The 25,789-nt window shown below is 34.4% G+C and overlaps 1 protein-coding gene across 1 annotated transcript in view; it reads right to left on the bottom strand.

Moving 5' to 3' along the window:
* LOC142345078 (uncharacterized) overlaps positions 1-25,789 on the bottom strand; it is a 73,954-nt gene that overhangs the window by 37,411 nt on the left and 10,754 nt on the right. The window contains exons 4-11 of the mRNA XM_075397162.1: positions 16,702-16,851; positions 15,866-15,940; positions 10,581-10,733; positions 9,976-10,248; positions 8,984-9,166; positions 4,143-4,510; positions 3,552-3,826; positions 42-280 (exon numbers count right to left, since the gene is read on the bottom strand). Of these exons, the coding sequence (XP_075253277.1) occupies positions 42-280; positions 3,552-3,826; positions 4,143-4,510; positions 8,984-9,166; positions 9,976-10,248; positions 10,581-10,733; positions 15,866-15,940; positions 16,702-16,851 (1,716 nt within the window). The remainder of the gene's footprint in view (positions 1-41; positions 281-3,551; positions 3,827-4,142; positions 4,511-8,983; positions 9,167-9,975; positions 10,249-10,580; positions 10,734-15,865; positions 15,941-16,701; positions 16,852-25,789) is intronic.

A 25,789-nucleotide genomic window follows, 5' to 3' on the forward strand; every position in this document is an offset into this window, starting at 1 on the left:
GGTGATCTCATTTCATCTCTTCGCAATAAACCTTATCTAACCTAAATTACTGGCATTTGTGTTGGGTGGTGGTGGCGGTATGTTGCTGGATTCATCAGACTTGGAGTGTGCCCCAGTACCCGATCTGGATGGGTGACTCTTGTTGTACTCTCCCCCTGGCCCTCTTTCCCCTCTTCCGGGCACAGACAGTCCTCTGTGTGTGTCTTCATCAACACTTTTGATATCGCTTAACTTTGCTTTGCGTGTCTTACTGCCATCATCTTGTTGGACGTCGCTCCAGCTAAAAGCTCAAAACTTATCAGTCAGAAAACCCCCCGGAATATGTCATGAAGCAAAATTACACGTTCTGGCGTAGTGCAAGCAAGATGAACTAAATTTTATAAGATTTTTACAAAGATATCTTATAAAGTTTTTGCAAATGACGGGTATCTTGCATGTTCTTATTTGGGGATTTTGACTTGGGTTGTGTTTGCAGGATAGTTTTGGCTTTAAACATAGAGAAATTTCCAATTTATTAAGAATAAAAATCCCCCTAGCTCAACAGTGACGCTTATCTTACAAGACATTACATGATTCTTGCAAGACTGCTTATCTTGCAAGAATCTTACAAGATCGACGCTTATTTGCAAGATGGTGCGTAATCTTACAAGACCTTGCATCATAGCCGTGGGTTATAGACTAGGGCCAGGATGAGGTCCGTCACCCCGTGCCGATTCCAATCTTACCAATGGGCGCTCAGGAATGTAAATTGCAGGAGGGTAAAAGACAGAGTTTTGAAGATACTCTACGGTATGTATGAAGTATGGTCAGGCGGCAGTTCAAAATCTGCATGGTCTGATGTGAGTGCTACCTATGGTGTGGATAGTCCGATTTGAGCACAATTTAGAACCTGGGTTTTTTTGAAAAGAAAGTAAAATGTTCAAACATTATCACCACATTAAAACCAATTACTCTGTTATATCTTATCTTACTGAATAGTTTAGGATTCGCGTTGCGAATGCTTTGTCTCAAGAATGTATTAGCAAGTGCAGGGCGAATACACAACTAATTGTGTATTACGAATTCTGATTATTGGAAATGCGGCGCAGATCCACTGCTAGCTTAACTTAGGATTATGAAGAGCGTTTGCAGAGTAACTTGAATTCAGATTGACTAAATGAAATTATGATTACTAATAATAAACTGGTATGAACAAAATATGAAATAATTTAGTAGACTAACGGGAATATTAATATAGGTGAATAAATAGAAGTCATAACTTTTAGTTATAAAACACATGATATAATTATAGATATAGAGGGTAAATAATTTAGTACACATAAAGGTTTCGATATATATTTAGGTATCCATACGTATCACATACTCTAAGTACCCACAGCTAGGTCTGGCACCCCCGTGCATATTACAACTGCGTTTGATATCTCTTCAGTGCAGATTTTGGCCTGAATGGTCTGGTAGCTTCAGTGCCCAACGCATTTCAAAATTGTTTTGTTTCACATCAACCTAATTACTTCCTAATTTTCAGTTTTTGGAACTAATTTTTTTTTGTTTATTGGGGCGCATTTAGTCGGAAAAAAAATTCTTTTGTTAAATTTTCTTCAATTTGTGAAAGAATTTTGCTGATCGAAGCCCATAAGGTACGATTTCTGTCGCTGTTTCTCTTTTTAGAGTTTTAGCAACTCTGAATGGATCTCTGAAAATTTTATTTCAACTAAAATATATTTCAACGAGATTCAACTAGGTCCAAAGATATGTTTCAACTAAGTTTAGCGAGTGAGTCACTGGGGCCCAATTGTTTTAATCAAATTATTTATAACGAAAAATAATCGACTTTTCTATGTTCGACGAGGACCACTTAAAATACATTTATGGTGCAATGTGTTATAATGACTTTCTATGATTTATATAGGTTCACAATATAGATTTATTGATTTTGAAAAAAATAAACTCTAGATAAGTCTCTTGTTATTGGGCAGAATCATTTTCCTGTAGGTAAAAGCATTGAATGCAAAGATCTAATTGTTTTTGACTGCTCAGTGGTGCCATATTTTTCAGAAAAACTTAAAAACAGCTGCGAGTTAACTGGCGTTGGAATTGTATCAGATAGAAAAAAAAAGAAAAAAAACATGACAGCCTACTTTTCCAATGACGACAGCTTAGGTGACAAAATTTGCCTAATTTGACTTGCAGTTTCATTAGATTCCATGAATATTCTGAATTCAGCTTCTGAAATTGAAGACGTAATACTAACAACAGTTACCAGTAAACTCTAAGTGACCTTGATAACATAAGGCAGCAACTGTTGAAGCAGTAGGTTTTATTGCCCGAGTTTCATTGTTCTATCCTGTTTCTTTTGATTTTGTTTTTTGTTTTAATCATGAGCTTCTGCGTGTAAGTCTTCTAAATTAATTTGTTTTTCGATGGAGACAGTAATTTAGTTTAATCAGAAGTCAAACGCGAAAATCGTGACTTATGTAAAACGAAAGGACAAAACGAAATTGGGAAAATGGAGAGTGACTAAAAGATAGCCGTCGAGAGTCGAGAGGCGGACGGCGGCTATTTAAAAAAAACAATTTCCCGCTGATTCATGCAGAACCCTATGCGTGTTGTCTGCTTGTTTTACGATTCAAACCCAAACTTGTGGGGTTCATGTCTCTAAAAACACGCCTAATTAAGATAATAACTGCATTCGCAATATGTTTCACTCTTATCTCGCAATATGTTTTAAGGAATCTGTGCTGAATTTTATTAAAATGCAACAAGAACATCTAAGTTCGACTTAGGAATTTTTGTCGCAGCAATTAATTTGACTCAATTTTTTTTTCTGTGAACATTCACTGTTTACCAAAATTTATGTTAGTGCATGATTTTATAGCGATTTTATGAGTTTTTAAAGTACTTGATCAGTTATTGTACTTTTCAGCTCACTAGTTTTTATTATTTTTTTGTTGCTTAAAAATGTCTAAAAGAGTCTTAGATTGTTTCGGCAATAGATGATGCTTTGTGGACTTGAACAAAAAAAATATTGACTAAATTAATAGTTTTAAAATTTTCAAATTAAAAAAAAAACAGTTATGTCATTTTTTTTCACTGTCGGGAGAATTTCTATTGATGCTGTGAGCTTTTTGCAATGAAATCTTACCCTTAGCGAGAAACATAACATAACTACGCGAATGTAGCCGTCTTAGTGAATTATAGCAACCATTTGTGACTCATTCTGTTCACAGCCCTCACCATTAGTAAGAAATTATCTACCCACATTTCGTGTTGGTTGAGAGCAACTCCTCCGACGTTCGTTGGTTGGTTATTTTGTGTTTCGTTTACAATTCATCTTTCAAATTTGTGTTCAATTTTAGCAAAATAGCCATAATATAGGTATAGGAGGTTGCGCAGTTTGCTGAAAATTAACCGACATTGAGCTTATAGTTTGATTGTTTTTTGGGTTTATACAAACCCCAATTATGGATCTTTAACGCGCACATTTGAAATTTGTATTCAATTGTACTTATAAGTTAAAAAAATTCATTGGATTTTCTGACAGCAGTACTAACTTATTTTCATCTTCATTCGCCGTATCAGTTCCCGAAGAGCTCATTTTGATAGTTGTGTTTCCAGCCACAGATCTGGATGGGTTTTTGGGATCGTAATCGGCACTATCGGGGTAGTGAGAACTGACAGTTGACTCATGCATGTGCGATTCCCTGTCTTTCACGAAAGCTTCTTCAGTTGTCGTAGTTTTCCTCCGCTCGGATTCTCCGGGTGCAGCTCCATCGTCATACACTATTTGGATTCCCGCCGACTTGCCGGATCCTTCGCCACTCACATCCTTTCCCATGTTTAAGGTTCAGACCTTGAACTCTGAAGAGGGCGCTCGCAACCCAAAAAGCCTGAGACCAGACTTTTCGTAGGCCCTCAAAAAGAATTTAACCCTCCTAAAATGAAACTTTAGTTCTGCTGCTCGACCTCATGAAAGGACCGTTCATAGTCGAAATGCTTTAGTCCTTATTAGATGATCTTTGGTCAAAATATGAGAATGAGAATTCTACTCGACTATAATTTGAAGGTATTAATGCCAGATAACGTACTTTTAAAAACTAATGAATTACTCGCCCTTTAGAAATTTCATAACTCGAGGTCTAGACCTGGTTTCCTTTGGCTCGCGAAGCATCTTTATCGTTTTCTTCTTGTTCGTAGAAGGTTTGGCTTGGTAGAGACGGTCGCGAGCTTTGCGAGTTCTTACCGCTACTACCGCTAGCTTCAGACGCTTTCGGGGCGTCAGCATAAGCCGAAGGCATTACCGAACGATCAATCGTTGTCTCGTCTTCGGGTAAATTTGTGGGACGTGAATCTGAGCCGGCTTTGCTCCTGGGACGACCTTTGGGACTAGCTCCGGGTTGGTCACTTAGCTCTTGAGTCGGTGCTTCGGAGTAGACATTTTCGAATCGAGAGTGGCGCTGCTTTTTTCCTTCCGCGTTTTCTTCATCGTCTGCCGTCACTCGTGGAATTACCCCTATATGAGTTTTTCGCACTATATTTAGTTTGGGAACCCGAAAAATTTATATGCACTATCGTTTCAATGTGTTCGGAGAAATCAGAAATAAAATATTTTTTGCAGAAATTTTTGCAGCGCAAAAGTTTGAAACTGGACCTGAATTGGTTTACTTCTTTTAATTCTGAATAATAGCTCTATGTTGAATCTACATAAAACATAAAAGTTACAGCCGAGCTGTGTTAATTTTTAAAACAGTTTCTGAAGATCATATAGCAAATAGTCCGGGTTCATAATTGAACCAAAAAATGAGGATAAAAGAAATTTGAGCTGATGGTGACAGTGCCTCTGTGAGTGTTTCAGGCATTTGACTAGAACTCGCCATGCCATACAACGCATATATTTCATTTAAATTAATAGTAAATCACATTTTTCTCACAAAACTGCTTTAAGTGACCGAAAATGTGTCTCCTCGATTTTTTTTCAATAATTATTGAAGCTCAAATTCAGAAACTAAAGTTTCTCTAGAGGAACCAATTTGTTAAATGTTAATCTAAAATTTCTCTTCTGAACCAGCATCTAGTATTGCGAGGGACTTTTGGGTGTTATCATTCAAACGAGTTAGGATTTTGATTTTCGTCTAATTGATACTCTGGTATCAGTTTCAGAGGAAAACACTGGCAAAATCAATTCAATCGTTCTCCGGAACCCTAATTACCGCCGAGTCAATTTCGGTGCTGGGTACGTCTATTTGCAACGCTAACTTCAGTATTGATTATATAAAAAATAAATTCGTAATTATTCAATGAGGTATAAATTATTCTTAATTATTCATTGAATAATTAAAAACAAATTCATAATTAATCAATGTGGTACCAAATACGATTGTATTGACTTTGAACACAATTTAAGCCTATAAAAGTGGCTACTTCTAGAAAAATATTAACTAGAAGTAAAAACAAAAAAAAAAACAAAAATAAAAAATTCAAAAAATGAAAAATATGTATAATAATATAATATGAAAGGAAGGTGAAGCCACAAAAGGATGAGACTTAAATGAGACGAAGATAGCTGTGGGGCGAGTATGAAGAATTATTATTGTTTAGAGTAAGAGACTATTGAATAGGCAAAACGTACTGTTGATTAATAAATTGTTGTTTTCAAAGAATGGTAAGATATCAGATGTCCAGAACTGATCCATTAAAATTATTGTCATTATAGATGCTTAAAAAGACAAGAAGTCAATCGTGATAAGGAGAATCAAGAAAGGCATCGCAGTGGAGATTGACTACTGCGCCCGATTTGACTAAATTAATAGATCACTGCGCTACAACAATTCAATATGTTAATAACCATGGGGTCACTTAAAATGTAAGACTCTTTTTCTTCAACGACCCGTTAAAAAAATTGTCTGAACTTTGAAAACATTTTAAGACTATAAGAGTGGCTATTCTGGAGAACTAACTGCCGGAAGTAGAAAAAAAGTGAAAAACAAAATTTTGAAAGAAAAAACATGTATAATAAAAAAAATGTAAAAGGAAGGTGAAACGACAAAAGAATGAGACTTAACAATTGCTTTGCAGAGCTAAACCGTAAAACCACTGAATCAAACCGCGCATAGCTCAATTTTATGATGTTTGAATAAACGAAACTTGTGACAGAGATATCAGTGGGGTTAGTAAGAAGAACCGTAATTATTTGAGTAAAAGACTATTGAGTAGAAAAAATGGACTCTTGATTAGTTAATCAAAACTTGCGATTGTAATGTTGTGTTGTTCATTTGAGTATAATTGTCCAAGTCTGCTCCACTAGTTTTTTCCCTGTGTCCAGTAGAGCTAAGCCGCAAATTGCTAAGCAAGCGACCGGTTTTGCTATAAGACAAGAACAGCAAACGGTGTTTGACTTTTGTTAAACTAAATATAATCAGGCGGCCGGCGAATTTTGGAGTTGTCTCACGGCGCAGCACCAGGGTCGAAAGAAAGTAAAACTTAAAAAGTAAGTTATTGTTGAAATTTGAATATCGTCTCTTCCTTTGTTCATTTCTAAGCGAGATTGTTGACCATTGGACCATTTTACTTTCATGGTAGCCTTGTACTGCTGATAACTGATACTGTAGTAGAATATTGTGGCGTTTAAAAACTACTTAGCAGAAGAAAGAGGTAAAGCAATGAATGAGGGAAGCTGTTGCTGTGATTTGAATCATCTTCTTCTACTGTGTTTTTTTTCTCAAAAAACCCTCCCGAACAAATTTCTCTGCCTGAGTAGGAAGTACAAAACAATTTGGGATCAAAGATAAACATAAAAAGTAGAAAAATGTGTCGACGACAAAACAGTAGGGGCTAATTTTGCTGCTAATTGAACCATTGCCTCCTATTATGGTTCAGTCATTAGTTTTACACTAACCACTGAAATTTTTCAGTTTCGCTGAGCTAAACATAAAATCTACTTCCCGGACGGTCCTCTGATTGCAAAAAACTAATCGTTAGAGGACTGTTTGAAGGAACTCAAGATAGGGGTTCAAGAAAAAGTTCCGTGTTTCGGGGATATGATTCCAGATGATTTGAGTTTGGAAGTGTCAGTGTTGAATTTTAAAGCATAGGAAAAAACGGGCAGCCTTTGTTCACAAGGAGTCGAGTTAAATTCGTGGTCCATGATGCAACCTCTATTAATTTTCGAAAGTTCTTTTGGGACTTCATCGAAGATCTGTTAATTATAAATCAGATATTAGTCAGCTAGCAGTTTTGATTATTTTACATACTTGAACTGTGAATGTTGTTGAGTGTAATAAAAAATGTTAAAAAACAGACGAATTTTCAAAGCTTAGAGTCGATAATTGTTTCTGCGCAGACCAACTGTTCACTACTTGTAGTTAATTTCTAGACCTTTTTTTAATGAAATTAGTTTCTCGTGCGTGCCTTTGTCATTTTTGTCGCACATCTTTCCTTCTGTGCTCACAACATCAGCGCTCTGTAGAAACAGTGGCTAGCTAATTCTTCAATTTCAGCAGTAGGGGATGATCGACCGTAAGCTTGCAGCTGTTTTTCTGGCGCTCTCTTTTTTCCCTTATCAATTTTATCATCGACTCAATTTTGTTACCGTTTGCACGCATGATGTAACCAATTGATAACCGGTTCTGTATTATCATAACAAAAGGTATAGTGGCCTCTTCAGGGATCCATCACTATGCGAACTCAATTTTTTCATGCAAATGCTCAGCGTTCTATTTTGCGTTGGTTGAATGTTTCTAATAACTGCATTAGATCAAGCCCGCAAGTGTTCATGTATAGGAATAGAAATTGAACCCATGATTTATATAGAAGCAGCAAACTGTTTTCATCAAAAGTTAATTCACTTAACAGCCATAGATAATAGTCTTTTGATTGCGCTTACTATCAAGTTTTTGCAATGTTCGTTCTAATCTAGACGGGGAGTTAGGTTAACGCCAAGAAATTTTACTGTGCTTTCTCACTCAATCAGTTTTTCTTCGAAAAACAGATCAAGACTAAAGTTCGTCTTTGTCCTGTTGTTCAACAGCATGTGATCTGTTGGACCACTATTTTTTTTTCTAGTTTCAGCTTCTCGCATCTATTGTTCAACTTCTCTAGTGATCATTGTAGTTTCTCGTGTTAAATCATAAGACCGGGACCTTCAATACCATTCTGAATTCATCAGTAGGTTGGGAAAATTGATTTGATAAACTCGGGAAAAAATGCTTAAATTGAGAAGAGTATTGATGCAATGACAATGGCTTGTGTGTACTACAACTGATGTTAAAAAGGTACTGCTTTTTGTGTTATTAGTTTCTGAATAGACAATTCTTTGAGAGAAAAAAAGAGTTTGCCCATTTTAGGGGTGGCGGTGAAGAAATCAGACCAGTAATTTTTTCAGCTTTGAGTTATAAAAGAAGTGTCTAAAAACTGAATTGGGGGCGTTTCAAGAGGACATCGTATCAAATGGACGAAAAAATTTTGTTTCAAATAGACGGTATTTTTATTGAGTGAGAGGCACGGCCGGCCGTTGAAAACGGTCCACTATCGCTCATATACTCTAGAGGCCGTTATGTATAGCCGGGTCTAGTTAATATTAATCTACGTGACTAGATTATGGAGAGCTTAGCATGAAAAGACAACTATTTAAGAGCAATAACAAAGACTGTGTATGCATTTGTCGTTCATATGAAACAAAATACCAATGACGTCCATTTGATTATCCGTCCATTTGAACGGCCCCAAACTGAGTTGTGTGGATATATGTGATGAACAATGGTTTAATTCAAAATATTACCACTTATCGCTAAAAACTCATTTGAAACGTTCTGTCAACTTACTGTTTTTTTTCTACTCGCTTCTCTGTGGACAATAAAGTGATCAGCAAAAACTGACCAATTAATGAGACACTTTTTATGAATATAGTTCCTCGTCCACCCCTTCTCGAGGGGTTTTTGGGATCAACAAGATTTGGTTTTCTTGGATAGTATAATGCGAAAAACTGTGCCTTTATATGACTGATCATCATCTGGTCTCACTGGTTTCTTTTCAATTGATTTGTCATCTGGCATGTCTTGGCTCAATTTGAGATTCCCACTTTTGCTCTGTCCCTCCAACCCACTTGGATCCATCTTACTGGGATCTTGTCTGGAGAGGGCTGTGGCATATTCTGGTGTTCGTGTGAGAGATCCTGAAACCTATCGGAGTTCTTAAGATGTCAAAGCATATCCTATAGTGTATCTTTAATACGCAACGTTTATATGGTATCTGGGAACGGAATCTCATTCGCGGGCATAAAATAAATTAAGCCTTTTGAAATTCATTAGCGCCTTATTTGCAACTGCCATTTTCTGGAAAAATGAGGAAAATGTACTAGATGCGAAAAGTGTTTGGATTTAGTAGTAGTAGTAGTAGTAAAAGACTTAAATTCCAACAAGAGGAATACATAGTAAAAGAAAGACATGACAGTACAAATTAACAAAGCACAGTAGCAAATTAAGATCTGCAGTCCACACAGCGACATTTAAGAAAATATTTACATGGCCGAAAGTAATTAAAAGAAAGTGTTTTGGCTATGAGAAAATTATCTAAATTCTTACAAAAAATATTGAAAGATGACCTAAAGTCAATGACGTTGATAGAAATTAAGTAATTGGCGGAGTGGATAGTTCGACTAAGAAAACAGTTGTCAGTTTTGAATTTTTTGTTCAACGGTTGTTCAAAAAAGGTTTTGACTGATCCTCGGGAGCTGAGTGTAGTACTATTGACATGCAGCTTTAAGTCACTCTCCATTGTTCCATGCCAAGTTTTCCATAGTAGAATAAGGTCAGCTACTTTAGATTAACTGAAAATTTTTGTTGCTCTGTTTTTTTCACTTAAAGGTGAAACGTTTTAATTTTTCAATTGATAATATTCTGCGCATTTTAATCCAGCTGAATTTTCACTTCGTTGACGTACTGGTCATACACTCATCTAAAAATAACTTAGTTTACTACATACCATCGGACTGCTTTGTAGGAACGGCCCGAGAGCTCACATGGCTGCGCGATTTTCCCTCCTCCTCGGGGATCTGTTCAACATCGAAGTATATTGACGAAGGACCCGAGTAACTCTCGGCTAAAGAGGTGCGCACTTTGGACACACTGTCTCTGTCGATTGAGTCGGGTTCTTTTTTGGGACCCTGTTGGCTGTCGGAGGTCGGAATTGGAGGGGGTCGACCAAGAGATGCGCTGGGTTGGGATGGTTGTTGTGTTGGTGGTGGTCGCTTTGAACCTAATATAGAACTGACGCATATGTCAGAATAAATCTGTTGGTCTTGAATTGAACTTTTGGTCAACAAGACTTTTCTTCAACAAGTTTCTCGAAGATTTTATCGATACCCAGGTTTAAACCTTGGTTTATAAAAAACTAAAAATTGTAGTTAGGAGGGCCTTTATTGACTAAAGTTACACAGTCAAGTTTCCTACTTAAAATCAACGAAAAGTCTTTTCATGCGTCGAGGTGAAGTCTTTTCATATACTATTTGTGTCGATCACGCTTTCTTCATACCACTTCTCGATCTTGCGTGATCTTTCCATAATCTTTGCATCTTTTATATACTCTACCTTGTGCGATAGAGTCAAATGCAGATGATCGTCTCTTCTGCATAGATCCATCTTTTGGATCGTAGGTGTTCTCTCGTGTGGTCGAGGTAGTTCTTCTACTAGTCTGATCTATATTGGCAGCGCTCAGATTCTCGCTCTGGCTCTTTCTCCCTTCTGCATTGAAAATCATAACTATCATTATGAATAATTATCATTCTCCAGGCTTATATTTTGTTCTATTTTCGAGCTTTTTTTTGTTCCACGCCAGTAATCTCAGAACTTTTATTGCGCAAGAGTGTGCAAAATTGATGTAACAAACCTGAAAGGTATGCATTTACTTATAAACTATCACATTAGTCAGATTCAGATTTTACCCAAGCAAATTCTTTCTTTCCAGATCATGCACTTTGGCATAACTCGGGTACTGATGTTATGTTTTCGATCATTTCTTCATTACCAGCTAGCACTTCTACCAATAGATTTCAATTAAAATTGCGCTAATTTGCGAAATTTTGAATCGAAATGCATTTTGAAGTATAATACCGACAAAGAGGATCGGTAATGTGCGTTCGCACATGATGTTCCGACCCCACCCATCCGCGTTTCTATTTATTAGTATACCAAATGAGGAAGAGAAAGAAAAGGTTCAAAAACTCTCATACCTTTCAGCAAACAATTAAGTGAAAAATGAGAGAGAGCCGATGAGACTTGCCAAAAATGAGAGTACTGGCTGAGATGGACCCAAAAACAAATACTACAAAACATTAATTACGAGCAAAACTCGATATTTAAAAACAGAAAATAACAAAATGAAGAAGGAATCCGATAAAACCCGATCTAAACAAATCAACCTATACTTCATCAGATGTTCAATGGGTAAGATATAAGACCCCTAAACAATGCGATTTGGTGACAGGCCGACAATAAAGAGCAAAAAAGACAAAGTTCAAAAATACAATTCTCATTTTTTGAAAACAACCAATTTCAAATTGATTGAAACCACTTCGTATCAACTCGGCTCATTGGGGAGACTATTTTTTTAGGTGAAACAATTGAAACTTGTCCAAAACCGTAATATGTTGAACGACTGCTAAACTAACAGCGCCAATTGGGTCAACCCATTAGTGCCATAATCTGGAAAGAAAATAGAAAACACTTTTAGAACTTTTATAAAAATGCGTCGTACCACAGTCGAGACACCGTTGTTTTGAAATTAAACTATAATGAAGATTAGATCTTGCTTTACTGGAAACAGGTTGCAATCTATCGTTACAGAGACCATGCTACAAAATTGAAAGAAATAATACAAAAGTGACAAAGCTCAAAGGTCAACTGATTTTTTTAAAAGAATTTTTAAAAGTTCCAACAAACCATAAGCTTTGAACTTTATACAAAAACAGATCAAGTTACAACTGCTCAAGAATCTGGTTGTGCTTGTAAGTATTGAAGCCAAATCGTAGGGCAAAAAAACAGCAAATACGGACAAATTAGAAATTTCACAAACAATTCATCGAAGCCACAGTGTTGAAGCCATTATATCTATAACACATTGAAAAACCATTAAAAACTTTAAACTGACAAAAACAATTGAATAATTTGCTTCCTCCACGTTTGATTTCAACTGGGTCTTCTAGCTAAAGCGTCTTTGTGGAAAAGGCAACAAAAAAATCCACAAACACTGACCAGTACCGAAAACACAATTTTCTTTTAAAAATACATTTCTAAGCTCTATAGACATCTGTCAGAACATAACCAACTGCAGAAATAAGGTTTTGATTAGAAGAAACGTGATTACTTAGGTCAATGATAAGACATAGTTTTTTGTTGACGACAAAGATAACAAAAAATGGGAACAAAACATATGTTTTCTTGAAACAAAAAAAATTGAAAGTTTTTAATAACCGTTAACTATAAACTAAATTCACAAAACATATTCAGTTAAAGAAATGGGGAAGCGTTAAAAGATTTTGATTGTCATAAATATACCAAACGACAACAAAAAAAAGACATTTAGAGGCAAAAACAAAAAAAATCCTGATAAATTATGTGAGAGCACGGATGCGCAGCCGTTGAAACTAAAGGCCAATCACTGAAGTCTTTAAACAGGTTCTTTTGCGCATTTATTCAATGCCAGTCGGAACTACTTCTAGTGTTATAGGTTGAAAGGAGAACAAACAACAAACCCAGATACAGGAAAATATGCAGATATTGGGAAATAATAAATCATTTTCTAAAAAAAATTAATTGAAAGTCATTAAATAACTTTTAGCTCTAATCCAAATTCAGTATAGAGATTCTTTTGAATGTCTATGAGGAATTAGGGCTTTTGATTGACAGGGACATCCCGTGTGAAAACAAAAAGAACCACAATTACAGGTAAGGACCCATGTACAAAGAGTTTTTGAGAGAACGGCTTCGCAGTCGTTTAAACTATCAGCTATTCACAGAAGTCATTAAAAATGTAAATTTTGCGCATTTTTGTAATGCCAGTTGGAGTTATAATCAGTATGATTAGTAGAAAAGAAAATAAATAACTTCCTCAAATACAGGAGAACATGCAAAAATTCACAAAATTTTCATTAATTTTCCTCGTAAGAAGGCCAAAAAACAATACTTGAAATTAAAAACCATTGTAAAGAATACTTTTTCTCCGATTAGAATAAGTTTTGCCCAGTGTAAAGTAAGACTAAGATACATGTGGACAGAAAGCAGATTAAAAATTGACAAGTTTCAGAACTTCATTAACGTTATCTTAAAACAAATAAATTCAAAGTCATTAGAGGCATTAGATAATAACCGGAGGCATGGTATTGGCTCACCTGCAGCTCTTTATGAACCCATAGGAAGCTTTAATTAAAAAAACTTTGTCATGGGGCTAAAAAAAATAATACAATTGAATCCAAAGCAAAAGGAAATTTTTTAGAATTTACGAAAATACATTTTCAAAGCGAGAAAAACTATGAGCTTTTCTCTGAAGACAAACTATATTTTCATATGACCTTATCATGGTGTAAGTCTTTAAAAACCGTTAACTATAATTTGAATTCACGAAAAATATTCAGTTAACGAGTTGGGGAAGCGTTCAAAGATTCTGATTGTCATAAATATACCAACCGACAACAAAAAAAAGACATTTAGAGGCAAAAACAATAAAAATCCTAATAAATTATGTGAGAGCACGGAGACACAGCCGTTAAAACTAAAGACCAATCACTGAAATCTTTAAACAAGTTCTTGTGCTCATTTATTCAATGCCAGTCGGAACTACTTCTAGTGTTATAGGTTGAAAAGAGAATAAACAACAAACCCAGATACAGGAAAATATGCAAATATTGGGAAATAAAAAAAAAACTTCTAAAAATATTTATTTGAAAATCAGTAATTAACTTTTAGCTCTAATCCAAAATCAGTAAATACGTTCTTTGGAACGTCTATAGAAGCAATTAGGGCTTTTGATTGACAGGGATAAGCCGTATGAAAACGAAAAGAACCACAATTATAGGCAAAGACACATGTACAAAAAGTTTTTGAGAGAACGGCTTCGCAGTCGTTTAAACTATCAGCTATTCACAGAAGTCATTAAAAACATTAATTTTGCGCATTTTTGCGATGCCAGTTGGAGTTATAATTATTATGATTAGTAGAAAAGGGAATCAATAACTACCTCAAATACAGGAAAACATGCAAAAATTCACAAAATTTTCATTAACTTTCCTCGTAAGAAGGCCAAGAAACATTACTTGAAAATAAAAACCATTGTAAAGAGTATTTTTTCCCCGATTAGAATAAGTTTTGCCCAGTGTAAAGTGAGACTAAGCAACATGTGGACAGAAAGCAGATTAAAAATTGACAAACTTCAGAACTTCATTAACGTTCTCTTAAAACAAATAAATTCAAAGTCATTGGAGGCATTAGATAATAACTGGAGGCATTGCATTGGCTCACCTGCAGCTTTTTATGATACCATAGGAAGCATTAATTAATGAAACTTTGTCATGCGGCTGCAAAAAATATTACAAATGAATCCAAAACAAAAGGAAATTATTTAGAATTTACGAAATTACATTTTCAAAGCCATAAAAACTATGAGGTTTTCTCTGAAGACAAACTATATTTTCCTATGGCCTTATCTTGTTGTAAATAGGATTGAAAGTCATTGATTGGGCCGTGATTTGAAATAATTCACTAATCAACAGAAAAAACAAAACAGGGAAAAAAATCCAAAAAGACCGCGTCCTAATATAATACGAATATTTATTGATTGTAAGAATTCTTGATGAGTTGACTCTTAGCCCCGACTTTTCTCAGCTTCCATATGTTTGCAAAATAGATCATTTTTTTAATGAAAAGTTTCAAAAAACCACAAACAAATAAATCACACTGTATAATTTTTCTGTTTATTTTCCAAAAACCGGCAACAATTTCATTCTTTTTAGTAGTTTTCAAAGATTTTGGCAGCAGATGTTAGTTATCTGCTTCCTGCAAAATTAAACGAAGTAGGAAACAAAAGCTTATTTGGAGCCTTTTTGAGTTAAAAAAGTCTCAAATTCAAAAAATTTATCGAAAAAATGTACCAAAAAGATCGATTAAAACAAATTTGCAAGCCTTCTCTATCGTTAACTGTATAACTAATAACATTGTAAGGAGTTTTAGCAAAATTAGCGAGAATTTGGTCAAAAATTTCGGAAAATGTGAATAAAAACAACGGAACTCACTCTATTTTTTCACAAAAGTTCAAACCTCGAGTACTCCCCGTAAAATACGAAAATCAAAAAAATCTTTTTAATTCCATATTCTACGCTGGACAAGCTTTCTAATGATACAAGTCTCAACTGTCTACGATGAATATATCGATCGGACAAAATTGTCTGAACAAAAAAATCCATTTGAGAATACAGTTCCTCTCCCGACATGTGGGTCGGAACAATTATAATATTTTATTAAACGATAATTTAATATAATCAATTGTTTATTACGAGACGTTTGTGGATTTAAAAAGGCAAAGTGGACCAAATGGTTCACTTTATTCGCTAGGGGCGCTGACTCGTTATTCTTAATTAAAAATTTTCTTGATGACGAATTGTAGAAGTTTCGGTTGGGGGTTTTTGGAAAGTTAGAATGATTGAGCTATCTATAGTGTTTTTTGTTAAAAAATTTGAATGTAAAGCTCTCCAAAAAGCTGTTAATAGTGTCCCCAAATCTTTTTTGTTGGCTTCAAGACGAATAATTATTACGTTCAGCCTATTTCATTTATCTGCCATATTGGGTCGCAAAGATTATGTGAAGTACTTTATTTGTGTAGCAACCTTTTGGGGCCATAGTTTTCTTGTCAGGAAGTTCGCCGTACTGCATTGATGGGCCAGTTTCAGTTGCATTTGGATCTAAACAGTCAAAACTTGTAACCTCCCAACAAAGATCTTTCTGCTCTTTAGTTTTTAGGGTTCTCTTAAGCGGCAAAAGTGCGCAGATTTTGAGCATGTTAATTGGAAATTGTGCGGGATATTTCATAACTTGTAACAAACTTGATTAAATTCGCTGACTGTCACAAATGTCACACACGTTTATAGCCCTAATCACCTAATCTGAAAACACGGTCGTGAAAAAGAGTTACAAACTCGAGTAGTTTAATCGAGCAAATGCACTTTTGCCACCTAATGTTTGCAGTTGAAGTTGAAAACCGTGAGGCAAAGATCCATTTATTTTCATTCAGATTCATTTTTATTAGTTAATTTCTAAATTTCCCCTTCCCCCTTTCAATGACAATTTGCACACAATTGTGACCGTTTATTGAAACCAGTAGCTAATAGTTAAAATTCAAACAACCATTATTGTTGCCAAAATTGCCACGCTTAACGACATACGTCTATATCGATATCTGGAGTTTTAAGAACTGAATAGCCGATGCATTAGATCAGTTATGCCATTTCTCCCCTCCCCCTCCCCTCCTAGTGCTGATATAATTTCTCTGCCTCGATTTCGCACGTCCAATTTTTACGTATTAACCCGTTGTGTATACAGAACATACAACACATTAGTTGTCACGGTGGATGGCAAATAGTTCTTGTGAGCCGAAGAGGAATGTACTCCTTATTTTGTAGAGCTGTTAACCGTGTGGTAATGAAAAATGATGATATAATTTAACCTCTTGAGGGAGTGTTAGCAGCCGACTCCTTTTTACCATCTGGGTCTTGCACTGTGATCTGACTGGTCATTGGGGTCACGTGACCACCCTCCCGCCCATCTTGTTGTTGCTGTTTTTCACCTTCAGGCCAATTGTATGTATTCTCACTATCTATTAACATTAAATATAACCGAATAACGTCGGCCGAATTGCTCTCAAACGACTGGCGAGTAGTTTGCAAAAAATATCTGCTAAGCTGGTTAGGAACTTTATGCTACCGTGACCCTCTCTTTTTTCTTAAGTCTATTTTGGCCTATCGATATCTTTTCCTTAAAAAATTGCTGCTATAGAAAGAGAATATCCACGGCAAAAAAACCTTATAAAATAAGATTATTTTCATTCTCTTTGGTTTTGGATACAAAAACCTTATGTTGTAAAGACAATAAGATATGGTCTTTATATCATAGGACTTGATATAAAGACCATATGTTAATTCGAGGAAAAATTTTCATACGAAGTTTTCCATTTTTTTTTTACATTTTCTCCATTTGTGGGGTTTCTGTGCTTACTTATAATTAGTTAATCATACTATATCAACAAGGGGGTTTGGTAATGTGCGTTTGATGATATTGTTTCGACCCTGCTCACCGATATTTTTGAATTAATTGCCAAGAGAGAAAGAGATAGAAAGCTTTAAAAATTTCAAACTCATCTCAAAAAGAATTGATGAACTAAGGAACTTGCTTTTGCACTCAGGCCGTGGTAGAGGAGGCCGTGGTAGAGGCCGTGGTAGAGGAGTGATGAGATATGCCATTAACAAGACTACGAGACAAGACAAACAAAAAATTGAATAACAAATCAAACATTAGTTAAGACCAAAAATCAACGTAAAAGATTTTAACAATGTCCAATTAGCAATAAAAAAAATTAAATTGACCAAACATTTTTTGTAATTCACTAGAAAAGATAGACTAGGTGACAAGTAGACACAGACGAACATAGGAAAAGTAAAAAAATACGTTAATATATATTTTTAAAAAAACTTTCTGGTCATGAAAATCATTATCCAACAACTGAAGTCATTATATAGTTCGTCTATGAATCAAAAAATTCTATCGAAACCCGAACTGAATTTCCAGAATATTTCTTACGACTAGTAAAAGAACAACAAACACTAAAAACATTTAAAAATTCAGTAAAATTTTGCTAAGAATCAGTGTACCAGCCATAAAAATCCTAAGCTATTGACTAACCATTAAATACAAAAGCATAAATGGGCTTGCATTCAACGCCAGTGGGATTTGTAATTAGATTGCTAGAAAATCATGACACCAAAAATTAGCTCAAATATGGGAAAAAAGATACTGAATCACAAAAATTCACAAGAAATCTCGAAGAATCAAAGCCAGAAAACTGTTGCTTTAAGCATGAAAGTGATATTTTAAAAAAACCGAAGTTCTCCTGATCAAAAAAATTTGCAACATTTTATTGATGAACCTCAAATAAAACTTACTAGAAACAATAAAATAGACACAAAAAGCCATAAGTTTCGAAAGAACAATGATATTTTCTAAAACAAATAAACTTAAAGTCAGGAAAAACGCAGGCAATGTACTTAAATCCTTAAATAGATTTAATTTTTCGTCAAAAAAATCTTGAAACTTGCCATTTGCTAGAATTTCTCTTCGACTACAAAATAAACAAATATTGGTAGAAGTCAAAAATTCAATTAAGTTATGTGGAGAAACGGTGTCGAAGCGCTTAAAACCAAAACTTATTTACCAGAAACCAAGATATGTTCTCACGTTCGATCTCTCAACGCTGTTGTTTTGACAATTGTTATGTGATTATTTTTTTAAATGTGACAAGACAATAAAGACATATCAACAAAAATGACACAAAAAACGTGCAAACTGTTAGTCTCAAAGCTTAAAAACAATCTCTGGAAACTTAAAACGCAGTGATGGCTAAATCACATCAAAATGCAACAAATTTTTTGTTCGAATTCAGCTGAAAGTTGACACAAACAACATAAAAAATGACAAAATCTTAAAAACCTTCTCTTTTTCCGTTTTGCCAATAGATTTTTTTTGCAAGTCATCAAAACAATAAATTTTCAACTGAGAAAACTAAATAGATTAGCTTTTAACTCCAAAGAAGAGCTATTGGACAGGTCATTAGCATGACTAATTCTTCAGAGAACAAAATGACAGCAAATAAAAAAGCCAAAAATTAATTTTACGCAAACGAACATTTGAAGCCATGAAAACATTGAGCTTCTAACTGAATATATGAGTTATGTCTATTATGGCCTTCTTTGCACCAAACAATTTGCATTCCAATGAGCAGTAAAACAAGATTTTTCCGGTTTATTAGAATTCCGGTAATCAACTTAAAAGAAACAAAGAAAGAAAAAAATACAAAATTTGAAGTCAAAAAAAGGCGACCGACAAATGCAATTCGGAACCACAAATGGAGAGAAACTAGCTTTATTAATGCTTTCGTGCCTTAAAAACAGTCAATTTCTCCAAAGTTTAGAAAAATTCGATATATCAAAAATAATAGATGAGTTTTGATAATTTTTTTTGTGTTGAATTGGATGAAAACCATCAAATATTGAATTCCAGAACACTCTGATAGCCACGGAAAGTAGAACTAACCATTTTGTTAGTTTGAGAAGAGTGTGTCAGCAGTTTTAGGCCTACCGTTTAAATTTGAACAACATGTGACACAGTAGTGCATTTTTTTTTAGAAATAAGGCCCATTATTAAAAAAAATTAGCCAAAATCTTAGTAAAAATTTTGAATCAAATTGTCCAGCAATATTATTCTGTTTTTAGAGTTAAAACCATTACCGCTTTATTAAACAATTTTAACCTATACTGAGCAAAAATTACAGCAAAAGGAGCAGAAATACTGAAGAATGACCAAAAACAACTGAAATTGGTCAAATGCTCACAAAATTATAAAACTAGATAACTCCTTGGAGAAAATGAAACACAAAAAACACTTTTTAATCTACAAAATACGCTACCGGGCTTTCCTATGATACTATTCACAACTTTCTACAATGAATATATCAATCGGCCAAAATTGACTGAACAAAACACCTATTTGTGTAGGTAGTTCGTCCCCCACTGTGGGTGGGAACAATTATAATTTATACATGCATAGTAAGGGATCTATTGAAAATTTAATTGAAAAATGCTTTGGATAAACAACTACAAAATTGAGAAGATGAGAAGATGGCCGGCATGAGCGTTTGGTCTCTGACAAGGAACCAAGAATTAGGAGTTTTTTTTGCAAAAGTTTAATACAAAAGTCTAAAATTTTTGTTCTGATCATATAAACAAAACGATTAAGAATCAAAATTCGAAATCTAATTGTTGGCATTATGGTCTTTCAAAATAACGCAGAACAAAACGTATTGTCATCTGTGTCCGTCAATTCAGCTCTAGTTTTTTCAGCTCTACAATGAGATGTTTAAAAATTAATTTTCATTCTTCCTGTCTGCTCTCCCTTAATGCCATAATCTGCGCAAATGCTTGAAACTCAGACCTCTTTAGAAAACCAAGGATTTGTGATAGTTTTGTTTAACTCTACTTTTTGAAAGAGTGAATTTGTAAAACATTTTTTTGTTTCAAAAAAGGACGTTTACTAATTTTGTTGGCAACAATTGACCTGAAAGCAACAAACTCCGTTTTTTTAAGTCCGATTTATTTTGATGGCATTTCGTAGTTGAAGATAACGTACTTCTGTTTCTCAGAGAGAGGCTACAGGGGCTACTATCAATACCAATAAGCATTAGAGATGGTAACTAAGAGTTATAGGAACGACGTTCAAATAGTGGGCATCTAAAATTGGGCTTTATGGGTTTATCCCGTTTCTATTTCTGACTTCAATTTTTCATACTGACTCTGTTCATTTTGAATTGCTTTGCTGAGCAACTGATGTTCAAAATCACTTTTAGCAGAATGAGAGAAGAGAGAAACTAGCCTAGAGAAGTCAAAAAGATTTCACACAAAATGTTGAAAAGGCGGCAAAATGAAGTAAAGCGAAACATTTTTTTATTCGACGAAGTAAAAAACATAGCAGGACAAGTCCTGACGTACAATTCAAAGAATTTTCATTGACTAAACAGAAAAACTATACCTAGAATGGACTATGAGTGAATTGAGAAAACCATTTTAAAAAAATCAGATCAAAAAATTAAAAAAAAAAAAAAACAAAAAATCAATGTCAAAATGCCGCATGTGAACAAAAAAAACCACTAGCGAGAAATGAAAATTTAATTCAAACAAAAAACTAGGCCTAGAATGAGCTGTTGAATTGATTGGGAGACCATTTAGAAAAAAAATCCGATCCAAAAAATCGAAAAAACAGTAAAACTCAGAGTGAAATTGCCGCATGTGAACAAAAAACCACTACCGAAAAACCGAATTTTTGTTCAAACACCATTTTCGCACTCTACTTTAAAATTAGAGCGAAAAAAATTCACGCCGCAAAACCACTCGCTTTTTCGCTCCATTTCCTGTTTCGGCGTGACCAAAATCACTACTCCAATTTGACTTCAAAAATCATGAAAATGTGTGAACAGATCTTAAAAAAAAAGACAGCGCCCCAATACAATTCAAATTCTTTGAATTGTAAAAAAAATAGGAGCGCTATAATTGCCGGCTGAGAAGATGAGGGCGGCTATTAAACAAACCTCTGTACTTTGGAAATGATAATAACAGTTTCTTTACCAGATACAAATCGCCTATGTATCATTTATATTGTTCACTCTAGAACATGTGTGCTGGCTAATTGGATGCATTCATGGATATTTTTGACTTGCATTAGCTTAACACCAGGAGTACTGAATGTTCGTTTGATGTTTTTCTTCTCCGGCTTTGTGATGGAATTTTTTGTCTGTTTTATGCCTAATGGTTGGTATTTCTGCTGATCAGAGCAGAAACTAAATGGTCAAAGTTTTCAATTAATTCTTCGGATATCTTCTTACGGCTTGCCCTAGTTTTTGTTTCTAAAAACTGTTATAATTTTCTATCACATTTTTTATTTTTTACAAGTCAAAATTTAACAGTTTTGATCTTGATGTATCTCACTCACTGGTTCGACTAAATAGAGATTAAGTTTCATTGAACGTTTCTGAATACATAGTAAGCAACAGCCAGGTCAAGTTAGCCAAACCAATTGTTTTGAACTGATAAATCGTTTCCTAAGATACAGTTAATTATGGCAACAAATTATTAGAGCAAATGGTATTTGGCGTGAATGCTAAATATATCGTTCTTTTTATGATAAAATTCTGGCAGTGTTAAAAAAATAAAAATTTTTTTATTTTAGAAGTTGAAGTATGTTTAGCTTTGTAACCACAATTACAACCAAAATAGAACAACTAATGAAAATTTTAGACCACTTTTGTATGAAAAGCTTTAAACTTTTGATATTGCCGTGGTTCTTTTTCAGTTTCAACCCTATTACACGTCAAAAATTTTACTATATCTTCAGGTTTTTGGGTTTTTGCTTAGAGGTTGAAACAGGTCTGGTGCGAAACACAGCCGATGCCAAACCTCCTTGTTTGTACTCTCTTCATCTTATTTGTGTTGGTAACAGTTTCACTGACTGGTTCGCTTTTTTGGAGATTAGAATTCATTCAAGCATTTCTGAACAATATAATGGCAATCAAGACCAAAAACAACTGAAATTTTCAAATGTTCACAGAATTTTAAACCTCGATAGCTCCTTGCATAAAATGAAGTTCAAAATTTTTTATTCTAAAAATTACGCTGCACGGGTATTCTATTAATGCCATTTACACGTTTCTGCGATGATTCCAGCTATCGGCCCAAAATTGCCCCTTTGTGTATCTAGTTCCTCACCCATTAAGATGGGTCGGACTAATCATAATTTATACATGCACAGAAAGAGATCTCTTGAATGTTTAATTGAAAAATGCTTTGGATAAGCAACTACAAAAGTCAAGAGGATGGCTGGTGCGAGCAATTGGTCTCTGAAACAGAACCAGCGGTTATTAGTTTTTTTTTTGCAAAAGTTTAATACAAAAGTCTAAAATTTTTGTTCTGATCATATAAACAAAACGATTAAGAATCAAAATTCGAAATCTAATTGTTGGCATTATGGTCTTTCAAAATAACGCAGAACAAAACGTATTGTCATCTGTGTCCGTCAATTCAGCTCTAGTTTTTTCAGCTCTACAATGAGATGTTTAAAAATTAATTTTCATTCTTCCTGTCTGCTCTCCCTTAATGCCATAATCTGCGCAAATGCTTGAAACTCAGACCTCTTTAGAAAACCAAGGATTTGTGATAGTTTTGTTTAACTCTACTTTTTGAAAGAGTGAATTTGTAAAACATTTTTTTGTTTCAAAAAAGGACGTTTACTAATTTTGTTGGCAACAATTGACCTGAAAGCAACAAACTCCGTTTTTTTAAGTCCGATTTATTTTGATGGCATTTCGTAGTTGAAGATAACGTACTTCTGTTTCTCAGAGAGAGGCTACAGGGGCTACTATCAATACCAATAAGCATTAGAGATGGTAACTAAGAGTTATAGGAACGACGTTCAAATAGTGGGCATCTAAAATTGGGCTTTATGGGTTTATCCCGTTTCTATTTCTGACTTCAATTTTTCATACTGACTCTGTTCATTTTGAATTGCTTTGCTGAGCAACTGATGTTCAAAATCACTTTTAGCAGAATGAGAGAAGAGAGAAACTAGCCTAGAGAAGTCAAAAAGATTTCACACAAAATGTTGAAAAGGCGGCAAAATGAAGTAAAGCGAAACATTTTTTTATTCGACGAAGTAAAAAACATAGCAGGACAAGTCCTGACGTACAATTCAAAGAATTTTCATTGACTAAACAGAAAAACTATACCTAGAATGGACTATGAGTGAATTGAGAAAACCATTTTAAAAAAATCAGATCAAAAAATTAAAAAAAAAAAAAACAAAAAATCAATGTCAAAATGCCGCATGTGAACAAAAAAAACCACTAGCGAGAAATGAAAATTTAATTCAAACAAAAAACTAGGCCTAGAATGAGCTGTTGAATTGATTGGGAGACCATTTAGAAAAAAAATCCGATCCAAAAAATCGAAAAAACAGTAAAACTCAGAGTGAAATTGCCGCCTGTGAACAAAAAACCACTACCGAAAAACCGAATTTTTGTTCAAACACCATTTTCGCACTCTACTTTAAAATTAGAGCGAAAAAAATTCACGCCGCAAAACCACTCGCTTTTTCGCTCCATTTCCTGTTTCGGCGTGACCAAAATCACTACTCCAATTTGACTTCAAAAATCATGAAAATGTGTGAACAGATCTTAAAAAAAAAGACAGCGCCCCAATACAATTCAAATTCTTTGAATTGTAAAAAAAATAGGAGCGCTATAATTGCCGGCTGAGAAGATGAGGGCGGCTATTAAACAAACCTCTGTACTTTGGAAATGATAATAACAGTTTCTTTACCAGATACAAATCGCCTATGTATCATTTATATTGTTCACTCTAGAACATGTGTGCTGGCTAATTGGATGCATTCATGGATATTTTTGACTTGCATTAGCTTAACACCAGGAGTACTGAATGTTCGTTTGATGTTTTTCTTCTCCGGCTTTGTGATGGAATTTTTTGTCTGTTTTATGCCTAATGGTTGGTATTTCTGCTGATCAGAGCAGAAACTAAATGGTCAAAGTTTTCAATTAATTCTTCGGATATCTTCTTACGGCTTGCCCTAGTTTTTGTTTCTAAAAACTGTTATAATTTTCTATCACATTTTTTATTTTTTACAAGTCAAAATTTAACAGTTTTGATCTTGATGTATCTCACTCACTGGTTCGACTAAATAGAGATTAAGTTTCATTGAACGTTTCTGAATACATAGTAAGCAACAGCCAGGTCAAGTTAGCCAAACCAATTGTTTTGAACTGATAAATCGTTTCCTAAGATACAGTTAATTATGGCAACAAATTATTAGAGCAAATGGTATTTGGCGTGAATGCTAAATATATCGTTCTTTTTATGATAAAATTCTGGCAGTGTTAAAAAAATAAAAATTTTTTTATTTTAGAAGTTGAAGTATGTTTAGCTTTGTAACCACAATTACAACCAAAATAGAACAACTAATGAAAATTTTAGACCACTTTTGTATGAAAAGCTTTAAACTTTTGATATTGCCGTGGTTCTTTTTCAGTTTCAACCCTATTACACGTCAAAAATTTTACTATATCTTCAGGTTTTTGGGTTTTTGCTTAGAGGTTGAAACAGGTCTGGTGCGAAACACAGCCGATGCCAAACCTCCTTGTTTGTACTCTCTTCATCTTATTTGTGTTGGTAACAGTTTCACTGACTGGTTCGCTTTTTTGGAGATTAGAATTCATTCAAGCATTTCTGAACAATATAATGGCAATCAAGACCAAAAACAACTGAAATTTTCAAATGTTCACAGAATTTTAAACCTCGATAGCTCCTTGCATAAAATGAAGTTCAAAATTTTTTATTCTAAAAATTACGCTGCACGGGTATTCTATTAATGCCATTTACACGTTTCTGCGATGATTCCAGCTATCGGCCCAAAATTGCCCCTTTGTGTATCTAGTTCCTCACCCATTAAGATGGGTCGGACTAATCATAATTTATACATGCACAGAAAGAGATCTCTTGAATGTTTAATTGAAAAATGCTTTGGATAAGCAACTACAAAAGTCAAGAGGATGGCTGGTGCGAGCAATTGGTCTCTGAAACAGAACCAGCGGTTATTAGTTTTTTTTTTGCAAAAGTTTAATACAAAAGTCTAAAATTTTCATTATTATCATATAAATGAAAAGATTAAGAATCAAAATTGGAAATCTAATGGCATTCTGGTCTTTTAAGGGAATGGAGAACAAAACGTTTTGTCATCTGTTTCCGTCAATTCTCTCAGTTCCAATTTTTTCGGCACTACAATCAAGTTTTTTTATAAAATATTTTTATATTTCCTCTCTGCTTCCTCTTTAATGCATAAGCTGCGCAAATGCTTGCAATTCAGACATTTTTTGCAAGCCAAGGATTTGCGATTGTTTTGTAGAATGGAACTTATTTACGATTGAA

This window comes from Convolutriloba macropyga, chromosome 8 (assembly GCF_964194025.1).
Source record: "Convolutriloba macropyga chromosome 8, txConMacr16.3, whole genome shotgun sequence".
In the NCBI taxonomy this organism is placed as follows: Eukaryota; Metazoa; Xenacoelomorpha; order Acoela; family Convolutidae; genus Convolutriloba; species Convolutriloba macropyga.